Here is a 13,085-nt window from a genome sequence, read left to right as displayed (position 1 = left end):
TTTAAATTACTTATTCAGACCACACAAACACTTAAAGGTGAGTATTTTTTAATGTTAGAAAGATACCATTTAGGCCAAATTCTGCAATTAAGAATTCTAGGGTCAATAGCTACCAGACCTCACATACATAAACTGAAGAGACCAAGTGCTACGGTATGATCTACAAAGATACAAGCCACAAAACTGATATAGAGTTTACCTTCTCAGCATAAAACTGCTTTATCTCATCTATATCAAAGACCAGACCCAAAAGAAAGAAAAAGGATCTGACACAAAACTTTCAGTCAAGGACAAGAGGAGCATGTTTCAGAGACAATTGCAAAGGCAAGCCCTATATCCTTGGCTGTCATCACAAGATACAACCTCAGCTTCCCCTTCTTGCTCTCCATATGTCCTCCTAACACCAGAGGACTTCCACAAACAAAGACAAAGCAACATGTTATGAGGGTTTAAAAACTAAAAAGAAACTAAGCCAAAATATTAACCACACTGGACTTCCGCTTCTTCAGTGATGTCAGGTGACTTCCTTTCTCTAGGAACAGACCAGAACAGACCGATACAGAAACAATGACAGGAATTCAGCGCAACTGTACAAATCCCATTGGCCAAGACAAGCTGCTTTTTGTAGAGAAACTAGGTAACACATGCCCACAAACTGTGTTCCATGTAGCAACTCAAACTATTCAGAAAAAGCACATAAACCACTTCTACTATGTAATCTCTAGTCTTTGTCCCCATTATGTTTTCTTTACAATTCCTTCAGTTGCACCCATGCACAGCTACCTGTGATAACACAACTCTAAGATGAACACCCTGGCGGATTCAGCATGAAACCAGTAACTTAAACATGTATCCAGTAACTTCTTGCCTACTTTCCCTTACAAACCTGAATATCCTCCTCTTCACTCACACACATTACTATTTAAAATTACAAGCACTTTTTCAGTGCTCCAGCATGCAAATTCACAACAAGCACTAACCAAGAAAGCAGTTAGGAGGAGTCTTTCACAGGGGAACTCTGAACTGCAGAAGAGAATAAATACAGATAATTATTTCCAGGGAGACCCTCCCATGTGGGACCTGATTTCTGACACTGACATGACCCTATATTTCTGTTTCCAGTTCACAAAAAAGAAAAAAGCTGGGAAAAAAAAAAGCTGCATTTAGCCTGCACTTCCAGTCCAAACACAACCTAATGAACTCAGCAGCTAAAAATCCTTCCATTCAAATAAGTTTAAAGGACTTTTAAACAACCTTCTTTTTTTTTTTCTTTTTTAACTTGGATTTTAAGACTCCTTTGGTGTCACTTGCTGAGAAAAATGCTCACTCTGAAGCTTATACAACAATACAACTTTGGCCACCCCTTCATCTTGGCATGATTTCAAATTACATAGTTCACATTTAGCAGAAGATACAGCACTTTGGCAGAGCATCAAACCAAGTATGCCATCTTCTAGAAGTGAATGGCCATGAGCTACCCCATATTTTCCAGAGCTATAACCATGTGTGGCACTTTAGTCCAAATGACATTAAAAAACAGACACTGAGCTGCTACTGAATGTCGCTTTCCAATGTTTTAAGAAAACTTTGCTTAAGCTCAGTAGACCACCCCTTAACAAAGCCAGGTACTTCAGTGGTGTCAAGCAGGACTACACAGGCAGGTATATTTAACTGGATTTCTCAGAGCTGCATATGTTTTTCCTGCTAAGATTCTCCTTCTGGACATGGCACAGATTTAAATATTCTTACACCACCAAGTCTTACCTTAAAATTCTTTCTCTGGTCCAAACCACACACTTAAATTTAGGCAGACTGCTTTGTCTCCAAAGTTTAGTTCTTAAGATTTTCACACTTCTCTTGAAAAGGAACATATTAAATAACACCTTCGTCATCTATTAACAATAATATAATATTTAGATTAAAATGGCTCAAACGCTGCTGTTCTCCCTCAATTCAGTTAACAAAATTACTTTTCAAAATACTTTTCTTACAGGGAAGAGCCAAAAAAGCTGTACTTCATGAAGTGTTCAGTTATGCTACAGTTTATCAAAAAAGTCCAAAAGTACTTAAGTTTCACATCTCATATTATATATTACTTTTCTCAAAGTTATTAAATTGTTTTTGTAAAAAATTACCGATTTCCCAAATTAAGGTGGGAGGGTTTTGTCAAAAATGAGGACTCCTTCAGTTTTTGCATGTTTGTTCAGCTCCTTCCAGCTGAGCTAGAAGAACCTTGAACATCTGTGTAAGATGCCTCACTCTGCTGGTTTTGGCTGGGTTAGAGTTAAATTTTCTTCACAGTGGCCAGTACAGGGCTGTGTTTTGGATTTGTGCTGAGCACAAGAGTTGATACTATAGAGATGTTTCTGCTACTGCTGAGAGGGACTTACCCACAGGCTTTTTGTTTTCTGCTTTCTGTATTCCAGTTTGGGAAGGAAGTTGGGGGTGCATGTGCGGTTGGGAAGGGACACAGGAGGGGCAGGTGACCCAAATGAACTAAAGGGATATTCCAGATCATGTGGCATCATGCTCAGTACATAAAGGGGAGGAAGAAGACGACAGCAGGGCAGTCTGTGGAGTGATGATGTTTGTCTTCCCAAGTCACTGTCACCTGTGATGGAGCTCTGCTCACCTGGCAATGGCTGGACACCTGCCTGTCCAGGGAAGCAATTAATTAATTCCTTGATTTGCTTTGCTTTTGTGCACTGCTTTTGCTTTCCCTATTAAACTGCCTTTATCTCAACCCATGAGTTCTTTACCTTTTACCCTTCTGATTTTTTCCCCAATCCCACAGGTGGGGTAGTTAGCAAACAGCTGTGTGAGCTGTCAGCTGGGCTTAAACCATAATATACACCTAAAAAGTGATGGATCTACCATATCCACAACTGGTAATTCCATCACTCCACCATATTTCCAGTGGCAAGCTCAGGTTTTGCCACAGGACCTTAGAGTAGCTGTTTAAACTGAAATAACTATACATGCTAAAGAGGAGGGAGGAAAAAAAAAAAGAAAAATATTAAATATTCTCTAGCCCTGGTAACGGTAAGTTTGCAGAAAAGGGAAAAAAAACCCAAAAAAAACAAAACAAAAAATAGCAATAAAACTCCAAAAACAACAAAAAATCACCACCAAATCAAACCACATACAAACAAAGAGCCACTAAAACCAAAAAAACAAAAACCAAAAAGACAGAGCCACAAAGCCATTAAGTTTAACCAGCTGCCTCACTGCATTTAGTAACAACAGTCTTAAGGGAGAGAATCCAGATAAAAGATCTTCATCTTAGTCCATTATTTCTTGGTGAAAATAAAAGCCAGTGTGATATACTCTATCATCACTATAATCCCACTTAGCTCAACTAAAACTAATAGAAATATTTTTTCTTTCCTCTGGTCTACTACCAGTTACAGACAAGTATTCCTACTCACCTACCCAACATTATACTTTTTAGAAGAACCAGTGCTGCCAAGAGTTGACAGACACACAATCACTCTCAGAAACAGGTTTTCCACTAACCTCCTCTCTGTTTGGATGACAGAGTGTCCTCGTTCACCCTCCAATAAGAGGATTTCTGGAGAGCAGGAGTGCGTGTGAGGTTGACTTCTGGGGATGACAAGAAATCAGGGAAGTGCTGCACACCCAAACGCTGGCTTGCAGAAGTTTATACACCACTCTATTGCAAAGTGAATGCATAAGAGAACTGGAATAAAAGCATGATACATTCACTGCATCACAACAAAAAATACCATTGCTACTAAGATATGTATGTGGTAACAGCATTACCTCCTTACTCCAGAATAAGATGACAAGGAAGTCTTTACTCGCTTGATAAGAAAACTTTACCATTAGCACTTGGTATTTGGGCATAAGTCCACACGTCTGTGATATTTACTTACTGTTGACTGAGCAGAAACCTTTTTTTTGAACCTGAAGGGCTTAGAAAAGCAGAAAGAATTTTCAGCTCTCACAAATTCTCCCATTTCTGACTATTTAAGTGGACACTTGACTAACTGTGGCACACAGGTCTTGGCCATATCCAGGCTAGAATCAGAACACATACTAACAGCAACATGTGCCCAACTCTTAGACTACTTCTCAAGTCTTTAGCCATGCAGTTTTGCTCCCTTTTCAAAACAAGAGCAGTGATCCACCATTTTTGTTCCCTCTAATACTGTTTCTATTAATCCAGAAGAAACAGTATCTGTTAAAATTACTGCCCACCAGATGGGCATAGTGTGCCCTGCTGTATTCCTGCCAGCCTGCCACCTACAGCTGTGATCTTATCTCTACCTCCTATGCTGGTGTCACACGGGAAAAGAAAGCCATACTAGTTGCAATAGCAAGGAAAGTTTAAAGAAAGCTGTACTAGTTGCAACAGCAAGGAAAGTTTCGAATATGTCCTTATGGCCAGGCAAGCTATGGGAGATTTACTTAAGACGGGAGGCACAAGATCAGGCATGTCTATCACTTACTCCTATGTTGAGTCATCCTGGTCCATGCTGCTAAATAATGTATAGTCTGCCAAGAAGCAACTAAGTTCCTTTTCTCTTTCAACACACAACCACTTTGCCAAGAGAGGGGCCCAGCAAGAACCTTTATCCAAGCCATGGCATCAACTTGGCAGTTTCAACAAGCTCATCAGGTCTACAGGTTTTTCAAAGCGTATCAGCACCAATATGTCAGCAAAAAAAGAACAAACATTTGCAGAACAAAATGTGTTTCCACAAAGTCATAGCTCTCACACAGATTGACTGGAAGTACAAGAAAGCCATCCCCCTTTAAGCTTATATATGAAACAGAACTGTCTTTCCATGCAGGCTGTGGAAGAAACAGTTCAGAACTGTCTTAATCTTGAGTTGTGGATAGCTCAGCCTTGGCGGTGCTCAAGGCTAGGATGGACAACACCTTAAGCAACCTAGTCTTAGTGGGAGCCGTCCCTGCCCTGGGTGGGAGGGTTGGGTCTAAATGATATTTCATGTCCATTCAATCCCTTAATATTCTGTGATTCCACAGTGGCTGGCAAATTTTTTCCTACAATTACCAAGGCAACTGTACAATTTACAGTTGTAGTGACAGTAACTTCCAATGCTCCAAGAAAAGGCTACATTAAAAGATATTGGATGCTACTTCCCACACCAGAATAGCACCAGTTCAATATACAAAGACTACCCAAAACTTTAAGAAAAAAGCTAATTCTTCCTTTTGGTTATACTGTTTTCCATTCATATACAAGTAAGCATTCAAGTATCACCACGTCATACCCCTCCTCCAAGGAAAAAAAAAAACAAACTAAAACCAAAAAACTTCAAACAAACAAAAACAACCCCAAAACTAAACCAAACCTCAGAAAATAAGTAAAAGCAAAATTTACTTCCCTTTAAAAATTCACATCATAGGTACATAGCTTTCCCCATTTACATCAGCTCTGCCTCCCTAAAAGGCACATGGTACTTTCTGCAGTGACCCCACCTTTTCCCATATCTTCTGTACCTTTTACCTCTCGCTCTGAAGAGAAACAGCTCACAGGTTAATAACAGTGAATATTAATATATATTTATATATAATAATATTCAATATTATTATATATCTATACTATTATATAAATTAAGAAAATTTAATTGGAATACTCCATACTCCTTTTTCTCTCCAGCAAATCAATAAAGACGCAGGGTTTTTTACCTAATCAGCTTTCAGATTTGGTTGCAGTCAACCAACGAATGAAAATGCATGACTCTAGTAAGCAAGTAAGAAATGGAAAAGCTAAAAAAAAAGAAAGTAAGTCATCTCAGAACAACACAGGTAGTATAAAATTGGAGTACACGTCCTTATTTTGAATATTAGTCACAAGGAAACACAGTACCTCTCAACAGGTACACCTATAAGTATAGCAAATTTTTATTTGAACTTAAGAACTTCAGAATCTTGGAAGGACAGACAACCTAATTTTGTTTAATAAAAAAGAAATTACTAATCATGTTTAGTTTTCCATTTGTGCTGCTGAAATAGAATGGCCCTTATCTTAGATGCAGATGTGCTCTGACAGTAGGACAGAACCAACACAGAACCAGGAAAAATAGATGAGCCACATGCCAAAACACAACACTTTGGAGAAATCAGGCAAGAGGAGTACAAATTTTAAATTCTTCAGCTGACTAAAGTGTACTTCTCAAGGAAACAAAATCATACAAGTCAGATGAGGATGTTTAAAAAAAAATTACCCTTCAAGAGACAAAGTACCCCCGCTAGTGCTTCCCAATTCCATATTTTCAACACATTCTAGTTTTAAGGTGAAAAAGGCACCACAGTACCTTGCTTCCAGTTTCTCAATGTCTCTGTGAAAATGCAGCTACCACTGGCTCCTACCACTGAGACTGCTGAAGAATCCTCAGCATAAACATCAGCGAGAAAATAGCCAGTGCTGCACATTCTATAATTTATTATAAAGTGCATTAATACGGATGTAAAGAAGCATACCACTAGGAAGTTCTTTAATCATAAGTGCAACAGCTGCTGCAGCAGTGGATGAAACTCTTGAGTACTTAAACCAAGTACTAACCGGCTTTTGAATTAAAGACTATGCCGGTTTCATTTGAAATTAGCTCTGAAGATAAACTGTCCAGGCTGGTAAAGCCAGCCTATACAGTGTTTATCCCTGCTTGGGCAGTTCAAGAGAGTACAACATGCATCATAAGTCCTTCATTACCTAAATTTTCCTTAATAGCTTAGTTTAGACATAAAGCACAGATTAGCTGAATTGGCCAAGCTGTCCTTAATACAAGTCATGTCTTGTACCTACAACTAAGCCAGCAACTAAATACCACACAGATGCTCTCTCACCCCATCACACCTCACATTCCCCACCCCATACCCCCGGCAGGGCTGTGGTTCAACCCTGAGGCACTCAGTTCCAGGTGTACTTGACACCTCTCCAAGTGAAAGTGAACTGTGGCCTAAACTCTGCTGCCAAAGGCATTGAGAAAAATGCACTAACATTATCAGTTGTGGCACCACTCGGCTGCCTTTGAGTCCAGTTGTTATTGAAGTCCCAGCACGTCCACTACAGCAACACGCAGAGGTGGCATGACTTCAGTCAGGCCACAAGAGTTCTCCTGTCCCTTAGTTCCACTCTCCCTTGGACTTGACCGGGTAAGTGAGTCCTGCTGATCACTTCTTGGCTCTGGAGTTGACTGATCAGCTTCTGGGTGAGAATCATGGGCTCTGCTAGTGCTAGGCAGAGACACCAAAGCACCACTGGTACCCTTTAGGCCCTTGAAATGTACTCTCCGGAGATAGCCTCTGCCAAGGATGTACAGGGCCTCTGGGGCCACCACAGTAAGGTGCTTTTGTCACTCATTCCCAGTCAAGCTCACTTCAGACTCCAACAGTCAGCTACTGGGATGCCCTTGTCACTCCAAAACTACAAATGAGTTCTTATAACTTGACTCTGCACTGGTGTCTACTAGGGCCATATACACACATGGGTCTGACATGCTAGGTCATCGGATCCACAGAGTCTAATAAAGATGGCTGCCCCTCTCCTCCACCTGGCTGGAACAGGGCCCCTTCACTCCTGGTCACTGGACTGTTCACTTACCTCATTTAAAGAAAATGAGATTAGAATTTCTTTCCAAAAAATTAAGAGTAAGATAAGACCTTCCACTCTGGTAAACTGCCCACTGGAGACTGGAAGAACAACTTTCCGGCTAAAAAGAAACACTTGGGATTGTTTTTCCCTACAACTCAGGTATCAGTGCCTCTAGGGCTGAAGGCAGGTTTTCTATCCCATTTTCTCACGTCCACTCTATGATCCCTCAGATAAAAACATAAAGCAACCCACTCTGTCTACCCTCTACATCCTCTCTCTTGAACTCTTCCAATAGCCCTGCTTCATCCTACTTTACTATGAGCTGACTTCTGTGTCCATTTCTTCTTGTTTACGTGAATGATACCTGTATGAGTTGCTCCACCTGCAGTGCCCACCAATGGAGTTAGAGCCTGTCACCTTCTTGACATATTTAAAGACCTTCTCTTCTTCTGATGGTACTGATCAGGACTTTCCCTTCATGAAGCCATACTGGCTCTGATACCTACATTGTATTTGGATGTTTTTCAGTCATTCCCAAAATAGTCTTCTCCACACTTTTACTGGTCACTGAAGTGAGACTGACAGGCCTGTAGTTTCCAGGATCACATCTGCAGTCCCTTCTCTTCAGAAAATGTTAGCCAGATTGCAAGTGACTGGGACCTCTCCAGATTCCCAAGACCATTCCAAATTCATTTAAAGACATCTTGTGATGAATGACATCATCAGCTCTTTTGAGTACTCTTGGCTGAATCCCATCAGGCCCCACAGACTTCGGGGGACCCAGCTACTTTTTTATTCTCATAGGCATGATCCTCCAGCTCAGGGTGCTAGGACACTCTTAGCCCACTTTCAGTATTGACAAGAGAGGCAAAGAAAGCACTAAACATCTCTGCCTTGTTTATGTCCTTGTTTGTGAAGTGATCGTCCTCATCCTGTAATGGGCCAACGTTATTTTTGCACTGCAGTTTGCTAATAACATATCAAAAGACAAAACCTTTTTTTTTTATTGTTCTGACAGTCCTGGCCATCTTCAACTCCAGCTGAGCTTTGAATGTACAAATTTGCTCCTTACAATGGGGAACAGCATCTCTGTATTCCTCCCATGTCACTAATACATATAATATATAATAATGAATGGTTTAAAAAAAAAATTCTAACATGTTCTAGTCAGATTTGTTATTACCTGAACTCCTATTTGGCACAAGACTGTCCTGGTTTAACACCAGTCAGCAACCAAGTATCACACAGCCACTCATTTGCTCTCTTGCCAGTGAGATGAGAATAAGACTGGGTGGAAAAGGTAAAATCCATGGGTTGAGATAAAGACAGTTTAATAACTGAAATAAAGTAAAATTATTAATAACAGTAGAGAAAGGGGGAAGGAGAAAGGAATAAAACCCAAGAGGAAGAAGTGATCCACTATACAATCTCTCACTGAGATTGTGGATCACTCTTGCTGACTGATACCCAGACTGTCTCCAGGCAGGCAGTGATTGGCCCCTTCCAGCCAACTCTCCTCAGTTTATGATGGTCAAGGGTATAGAATATACAGGCCACCTGTCCTGGCCATGGTCCCTCACACCTTCTTGTGCATCTGGCTGCTGGCAGCACACTGAGAAAAGTTTTGGTTTAGGGTAAGCACTACATAACAACAACTAGAAATCACTGTTATTCGAAGGATACTCATACTAAATCCAAAACAAAGCATTACACCAATTATCGCTAGCCCAGCCAAAGTCAGGACAAAACCCTAGAGTTTACCACAAGAGCACCAAATCACCTTCAGGTCTGTAAATAATCCTTAGTCCAGCTCCCTTTGGCCAAGCAAAAAGTTCTTTTATCATCTAGATGCTTCTCAATCATAAACCCTTCTGTCTAGCCACAGCCCTCAGATGCACAAGGACCTCAACTGGGTCTGTGGGTTAATTTTTTTTAATTGATAGGGAATCCCCAAGTAACCAATTAAGCTGGCTTTAAGACTTTGAAAAACCAGGGCATCAAAGAGTGAACCTAATGGGAAGCAGATCTGGTCCGCTATTTTAAGTAATCTTTAGACAGTGAGGGGGGATGGGAAAAGGGTGGATGGGGAGAAGAATTAAAGTTTTGCTTGAAGACTTTCCAGTGGCTGGGAGTGCTACTTTGCCCTTAACATTAAGTATATCTGTCCTAGATTTCCAGCTCATTCCAAAGGAATACCAGTGTGAATTCTTTTAGGGGGTGAATTCAGTGTCATATAGTGGTTTAAGTGTTGATGGTATATCAGGTTTGAGTTCACAAACTAGCCGCACCACAGGTGAACACTTTGATCCTGCTTAGGGAATCAGGAAACTGCTTCCCAGTAGAGAATGACAATAAACACACTTCAACACCAAAGAAGCAACACTGCACTCAGGAAAATTCTGAGTTTAAGAGCTATTTGTTTTCCTAGAAGGCATACCCACAACACTATCTCATTTATACAGCCTCTTAGTCTTAGGTCTCTGGTTCCTCTTGGTGGGTTTCTTTTCCTTTAATTAAAAAACACCAATGGACTAATACACTTATGTTACTTAAAAAGAAAATCCAAAGATTTATTTACACTTCATGCCATTTTCTCGCTGTTCCCACCGGAAAGCCACTGCTGCAGCCAATGAGACATAAATCAGGAAAAAAAAAAAAAAAAACAAAACAAAGCAAAAACCCAAAAAAACCCCAAACAAACAAAAAGAAAAAACTCCAAACAAACAAAAACCCCATGGTATCTGGCACTTCCCTGAGCTGCAAGAAGCATCAGGAAAAGCATAAATTTTATTCAGGGGCAGACTGTAACAGGAGGCAGCTACCTGGTACCTTATGCTTGGACTTTAGAAGAAGGGTTCTTGCTGATCTATGTCCTGTTAAGTAGGAACCAACTTCAAGATTTAGCTTAACATATTCCTCTTCAAAGCTTCAGGGTTGAAGAAGCATTCACAAGTCCCTGCAAAGCAAAATTCTATGCTAAAAGCTATGTTCATATAGTACTAAGCATACACACTTAAATCAGGAAGCAGAGATCCCATCTGCTGTGTTCTATGTTAACAATACTATTTAGATGCATGTAGCTCATAAAAAAAAATTGCTTATAGAGTGGTTCTGCTACCTCTGTATCTCCATACCACAGCCACTGCAAAACACACCAAAAAAAAAAAAGCTAAGACTTAAGAACAATTACCATGTGCATAAAATCACAACAAGCTTATAAGTAAACAGACTATACTGAACATATACTGACATACTGACTGGGCAAACACAGTCTACAGTGGTCTAGACAACTTTTGTAACAAAAGCAGTGACCATCCCCAAATTAATCATGTGCCCTCTCCTCCTCAACTCTGGAATATGACCAGGAAATATCTAAGTATTTTCTGCATTACCACTACAGGTCTGTTTCAGATTCCAAAGAATCAAGCACTAAGCAAATCAGGTACATGCAAAGAGCATGAAGTCTTTTAGGCTTATATTGAGGAAACTTTACACTTTTTACAAGGTATTGCTCAAATAACACCTCTTTCATGGTCTTTTATGCCTACCTTTTTTTTTTTTTTCATGGCAGTTTCTTTTCCTCTGAAAAAGCATTAACATTTAACACCAAACTCAATGAAGTATGTTCTTTACTACTGTTCATACAGAACAGCTGGGCTTCAACAAAGTTGCTGAATACCTGTTTCAACAGCTGTGAATTTCAACTATTTGCTTATTGAGAGAGCTGCAAGAGCTAGTTAATAACTCTTTTTCTCCCTACTCTGGAAAAAAATCTCAGCTTCACAGAGATGACTTTATCATTTTGCAGTGATTCACTCTGATATACAATGAAATTCAAGCATTTCACATCCTCTTCACTCCTGCCACATATAACCTTAGGAAAAAGAAACTTTCACAGCATGCTCTGAAATACAGGCTAACATATACTGCCATTCCCTAGCCAAGAACAAGCTAGTTCCACTGAACTACACAGCACAGCAAGTCCTACGTAGACATTAGTCACTTGCCACATCGTACAAAACAGTGCCACACCTCAAACACTGCATACTGAAAAAAACCCAAATCTATTAAGTATTCATTCATAAAGCATCTTCAGCAAAATTTGGGCAGATTTGCCTTGCCAGCCTTCCTAAAGAAGCAGCTGGATGCACACAACACTAAAATCGTTCATTCTAGACTGTGCAGTCAAAAATCAAGTCTATATTCCCACACGCGCCTGCCAGGGCTGCGTGTATCTGGGTATCTGTGTTTAAAAGCACACTCCAGTTAAAACTGCCTTAGTTTAGCAGTACCATTCGCAAAAGCTCATCGAGGACAACACTTTCCAATCACCAGTTTCCGAGAGGTGCTGTCAAGGAATCCAGCTACCGTGTTCTCCCAGACTGGCAGTGTAACAAGGACAATCTTCAAGTTCAAGCGACCGTTTGAAGGGATTTCTGTCTGGGCTGTCTGAAGGACCTTTAATAAAGCAACGGCGGAATTATAAACGCATCTTACGTACACTGCAGCTCTGACCAGCTGCATTTCCCAGGCAGAGAACGTGCTCACGGCAGACCCCGGGCACACGGGGCCCTTTGGGACGGCCCCACAGCGAGGCCTCGGCCAGCGCGCGCAGCCGGGGCTCGCCCCCGCCCGCACACCTGTCCCTCGGCTCGCTCGCGCCCGCCCGCCCCGCCGGGAGGGACGCACACCGGAGCGGCGGCGCGGCACGCTCGCACGGAGCAGAGCGGGAGCTGGGGTTAAGGGAAAAATTTTTTAAAAAAAGGAAAAAAAAAAAAAAAGGACAATTGGAAAAGGCAAAAAGCAAATGACGCGGATGCGGCAAGGGGCCGCTTGCGGCCCCCCTGCCGGGACAACTCACCCCAACTCCAGGCGACAGACTCGCCCCTAGACCGGCAGTCAGGCCTGCCCCTATCCTGTCCAGCCGCCCTCCCGCCAGCCCCCACCGCGGAGCAGGTGGGCGACCGGGACGGCCGGTGCAGAGAAGCCCCTGCCCACATCTCCCCCGCCGCAGCCGGGCCGACGGGAACGGTCGCTCGCTGCCCGCACGCCCGGAGCCCCTTCGGCAGTCGCCCTCCGTTTACCTCCTCGCCGCCGCCACCGCTCTCCTCCGTGCCGTTTCCTACGCTCGCCATGTTCCCTCTCCGCTGCCCGCCGCCAGAGATCTCGGCGCCCGCCGCGCGCCGTCCACTGCTCACAGTCTAGAGGCGGTGCCGCCCCACGCCCTTCCCGGCCGCCCCCGCTCGATCCGGCCCGGTCTGGCCCGGCCCCGCTGCTCCCGCCCGGCCCGTCCGGGGCCGCGCTCACCGCCTCCTCCCGCCCCGGCCGCCCCGCGGCTCCGGCGGCCGCGCCCCCTCGTTTGCATGGCAGGATCCGCCCCCGCCGGTCGCGCCCCGCTGGCCCTCGGCGTCCGCCCCCGCCGCACGGCCCGCGCTGCCTCTCGGCTGGAGCGGCATGGGATGTCCCGGGGCCGCCGGAGCCGGGGGCGGTCGGAGAGTGC

The 13,085-nt window shown here is 42.8% G+C and overlaps 1 protein-coding gene across 4 annotated transcripts in view; it reads right to left on the bottom strand.

Annotated features, from left to right (window-relative positions):
• Positions 1 to 12,837, bottom strand: part of TTC39B (tetratricopeptide repeat domain 39B) — a 76,981-nt gene extending 64,144 nt beyond the window's left edge. For 3 of the 4 annotated variants that reach the window (XM_050986584.1, XM_030236915.2, XM_050986585.1), the window contains exon 1: positions 12,670 to 12,837. In XM_050986584.1, the coding sequence (XP_050842541.1) occupies positions 12,670 to 12,720 (51 nt within the window). In that variant the 5' untranslated portion in view covers positions 12,721 to 12,837. The remainder of the gene's footprint in view (positions 1 to 12,669) is intronic. The other variant, XM_030236916.2, reaches the window with a different exon arrangement.
• Positions 12,838 to 13,085: the final 248 nt, after the last annotated feature.

The sequence above is a fragment of the Serinus canaria genome, chromosome Z (assembly GCF_022539315.1).
Source record: "Serinus canaria isolate serCan28SL12 chromosome Z, serCan2020, whole genome shotgun sequence".
NCBI lineage: Eukaryota > Metazoa > Chordata > Aves > Passeriformes > Fringillidae > Serinus > Serinus canaria.
This window is presented reverse-complemented; position numbering and strand designations above follow the sequence as displayed.